Here is a 4,000-nt window from a genome sequence, read left to right on the forward strand (position 1 = left end):
AGCACGTTTTTGAAATATTATTAAAAGTAAAATGTATATTTCGTTTATAAGAATATTCTTTTTCAAATAAAATAAAAATTTTGAATGTTAGAACACAAAATCTTTCTGAAAAATATATCACAATAAATCTCATAATTCATTTTTCTAATATAATAATATGTTATAATAAAAGATTCAAATTCCATTAGTGAGGTCTTAAAGCGAAGAGATATTAACCCAAAATTTACGAATATAGATGAGTGGAGAATATAATGCTTTATCTATCAATAAACCATATTGAAATATTTTTTGCTTACGCCTAAATTTTGACGATCATTTAGCAAAAAATGTTAAATGTTACATCAGTCCATTGAATATGACAAATAAAGCAATTGACTTTGATTAAATCGTTTTATTTATCATGCACAATTCTTCTTGCGACAAAGAGATTTGAATAATTTTTCAATATTTAAGATAGCTTTAATAAAATAATATCATCGGTAGTAGTTTACTAATAAGAGAATTTATTAAATTTTAGATTATCAGATATTTATCTACGAATGTTCACGGCCAGACACACACACTGGAGACACACGAGTTCAGGCGACAGACCACATGAGCCTTGTCTAGAATTGGAAGAAGGGATATAATCATGTACGATCATGATAGCAAGACTGTTAAACAATCTGTTAGATGCACAGGCGTTGATGCTACTCCACCGGTGTATATAAGATGAGGAGATACTTGTCCAGAAAGTATGCTTATCGGCATCAAGTGCTCCGATGATGGATTCCACATGGAACGCGATGAATTCAATAATGCAGAAAGTGCGAACATTTAACAATTGGCGAATGTTATGGAGCAACCACATTGGTAATGGTGGAGAACCATCGGTATCTTTCAGAGGTGAATTACTTGATTTTTGGTGAAAATAAATCAAAGAGCAAAAGGTCTTGCATTGAAAAGTAATCGAAGCTTATCAGATTGCCTACGAATTACTGGAGTATAGATACAGCAGAGCTTTATATCTAGCTGGCCTTGTTCATCAGACGAATTTTCCAACAAGAGGAAAAAAGAATGTTTACTTCGCTAGAAGTATATCTCCCTCAGATCATGGTTAAACAGAGTTTGCTCTGATCTCAACATTGAGATCAAAACCTCAAAAGAAATGAGGAAAAACGAGCAAAGTACTGTAACACAGCAACAAGTTGTACTTTACATTAATTTCAGTATACGGCAGGAATTGATCCATGGAATAAGTGGAGTATTTATGAAACATTCTGCTTCATCAAAGCGTTACAAAGTTATCTGCACTGAAAGCAACCCTCCTGTTAACCAAGAAGACATGAATTTGTGCTTGTTACTAGTATCTTCCCATATAATCTGAAGGAAACCGGATGAAAACCATTTATTATTGTCCAGGAATATAAAATTGTTCACAGGAACTCCGCTCCGTGAGAGCATTCCTTACAGGGAATCTTATGTGTGATGATGACAAAGGAAATATGGATATCTTTAATTTAACTTTTTATTACGAAATCCAGAGATATCCTCAGTTTGATGCTATCACAGCAGCTCAGCAATATTCGTATTCGGTGATAATCATATCAGCCGAGTAAGTTATTTTACTTGCAAACTTTTGAGTCTCTTCAGAATTGAACTCTTGACATTTCCAGCTTACTGCACAGTAGTTCTCCAGTTATTTGATGTAGATGTGCGCATCTTTGAGATCAAAGAATAACAGGTTAAAATTATGTTCCGCTTTACAACATATGAGCAAGATAATTTTATCAAATACCCCAAAACCAAGGTTAAAAATTGTAAGAATTTTAATTGATGCTTGTGATTAAGTCAATGCATCAGTATGGTATTCATCCGTGGAACCCAGATAAAGCCTTATCCAACGAATTAACAACAAAACAAACGCAATACCAAATCCCAATATATATTATATCTTCTTGCAAAAAATTAACATCTTTGACGCCGAATTACTTAAAATTGCGCAATTTGAAGCAATCAAATTCAAACATTAAATCAGCACTGATAGTTATTGTAACAAATATTTCGAATTATTTAGATTATTATCCTCCAAATAAAAAAATTCTCAGCAAAGGGATGAAATTGAGTCAATTTAAATGAGCAAAAGAAGTGAGGTGAAATTCACCACTTTGACACCTCGTATTTTTCAGATATATCGATTAATATGAGTTTTATTGGGATGGAAAACATACTGAAAAACCTTGCCAATATCAACACCTTTTTATATAATATTGAAATAAATAAAAATTGTTTTTATTTTCCAAAAAGATATATGATACATTTTTATTATACAGGTTAAAAACTGTCTAAGCTTTTTTGCTTTTAGTGCTCGACCAGAGGCCATACATTGAAATACAATCCTTCCCATGGTTTTTGTGTAGATCTGAATCTTCTCAAAACGATGATATTGACTTATTATTATATGAATTGAATGTATTTATGAAATATTTCGAAATTTTAATATAAATAATTTATTAAAAATAAAAATTGAACGTAAGTACAAAAAATATAATTTGAAAGCAAATTAAAAATTAACGATACGATAATTTGGAACTTTTACCATTTTGCCAATAAATATAAAAATAAAATTTTGGAATTGAACTTAAGAGTAGAGAGACCTTTGTTGATATGTATGAGGCTATGTATTTATGTGTAGATCTGAGTAAAGCTTGGTTATCATTATAGCGTTTCTGATGAAATTGAGAACCTCGGAAGACCCAAGACCTTTGTTGATATGTATGAGGTAGTGTATTTGTGCCGTAGTCATTAAACCCATTCTTGCAAATTAGAATATTATTTTATTTGTTATAATTGAGCTTTCTTTCCTGATAATTTGCATATCTTCAAAATCATTAAAGTACAGTAAAATCAGTTGTTTTTCGGTGATTAATCTTAATTCTTCGCATTATATTTCTTTTTTTTGAAAAATTCTTACTGTTGGGGGAAATTCTCTTTGCGAAATCTGTTGGCCTGAGGATATTCTGGTTGAATAAAAATATGTTCAATTCCCCTTTCGCATAATAATTAATAAATTGTGTTTTATTTTCGAGAGTGTGCAAAACTTCCCACTTCTTGAGAGGTACGTTTTGCAAATTTTTTCTTTCATACATAGAGATTTTTGGAAGATGATGATCTCTACATGATATTATATCATATTTCTTACATTGAGTCCCTTAACAATATTAAATTGCAGGGTTTTTCAAATCAAAAACTAACTTTCGCTCTTTCAGGTCAAATCAGCAAGGCTCTTCTATATAGGTGTTGGATATATTATCAAACTGAAATGAAACTTTCCAAGATGTCCATAAAATTATTTTGCAAAACATCCCTCTCAAAAAGTGGGAACGTTTTTGCAATTTTTCTCTTTATTTTTTGTACCATTATCGGTCCATAGAGCGAAAATGGGGACCAGGTATTGTGCTTAATGCACGTTTGAGTACATTTTGTTGTAATACTCTGCAGTTTTCTGAGAAAAGCATTATGAGTGATCTCGTTTTTTCTTAAAGTCATTTTTTTTCTTATCAAAAAAAATTAAAATTACGTTAAACTATGACAAAATTACGTATTCACTAATTTTAATGCTGAAAAATAGGAATATAAGCTTATAATACTACAGGTAGATTGACATCGATGCGCGCTAATGCCAACATGATTAATTTGAGTCGGTTTTATATATTTATTGGAAATTAATCACAAATTGTCCTGAATATAAGTTATATTCTTCGATATTATGAGTTAATGAAGGCATACAATATTTGTAATCATATTGGCCTAGTTAAAATCTATTAGAATAAAAGAAATTGTAATTTAATAATATTGAATTGACATTTTAAATAATTTGAGGTCTAATCCATTATGAGTATGGTTTTACAGGTCACTTATTATTATTCTTTGATATACAAAGAGTTAAAACGATTTGGTAATGAGATATTGGTAGAAAATAAAAATAACTGTAATCTATTGAAACTGATAAAAAAAAAAT

At 30.3% G+C, this 4,000-nt stretch overlaps 1 protein-coding gene across 1 annotated transcript; it reads right to left on the reverse strand.

The window, feature by feature from the left end:
* Positions 1–529: 529 nt before the first annotated feature.
* TVAGG3_0139420 (uncharacterized protein) lies at positions 530–850 on the reverse strand (the record flags this gene model as incomplete). The annotated part of the gene is made up of 1 exon (XM_051224214.1): positions 530–850. One exon carries the CDS (start codon positions 848–850, stop codon positions 530–532), a length of 321 nt encoding a protein of 106 aa, XP_051109200.1.
* Between the last annotated feature and the right edge of the window lie 3,150 nt (positions 851–4,000).

This window comes from Trichomonas vaginalis, chromosome IV, assembly GCF_026262505.1.
Source record: "Trichomonas vaginalis G3 chromosome IV, whole genome shotgun sequence".
NCBI classification, from domain to species: Eukaryota; Parabasalia; order Trichomonadida; family Trichomonadidae; genus Trichomonas; species Trichomonas vaginalis.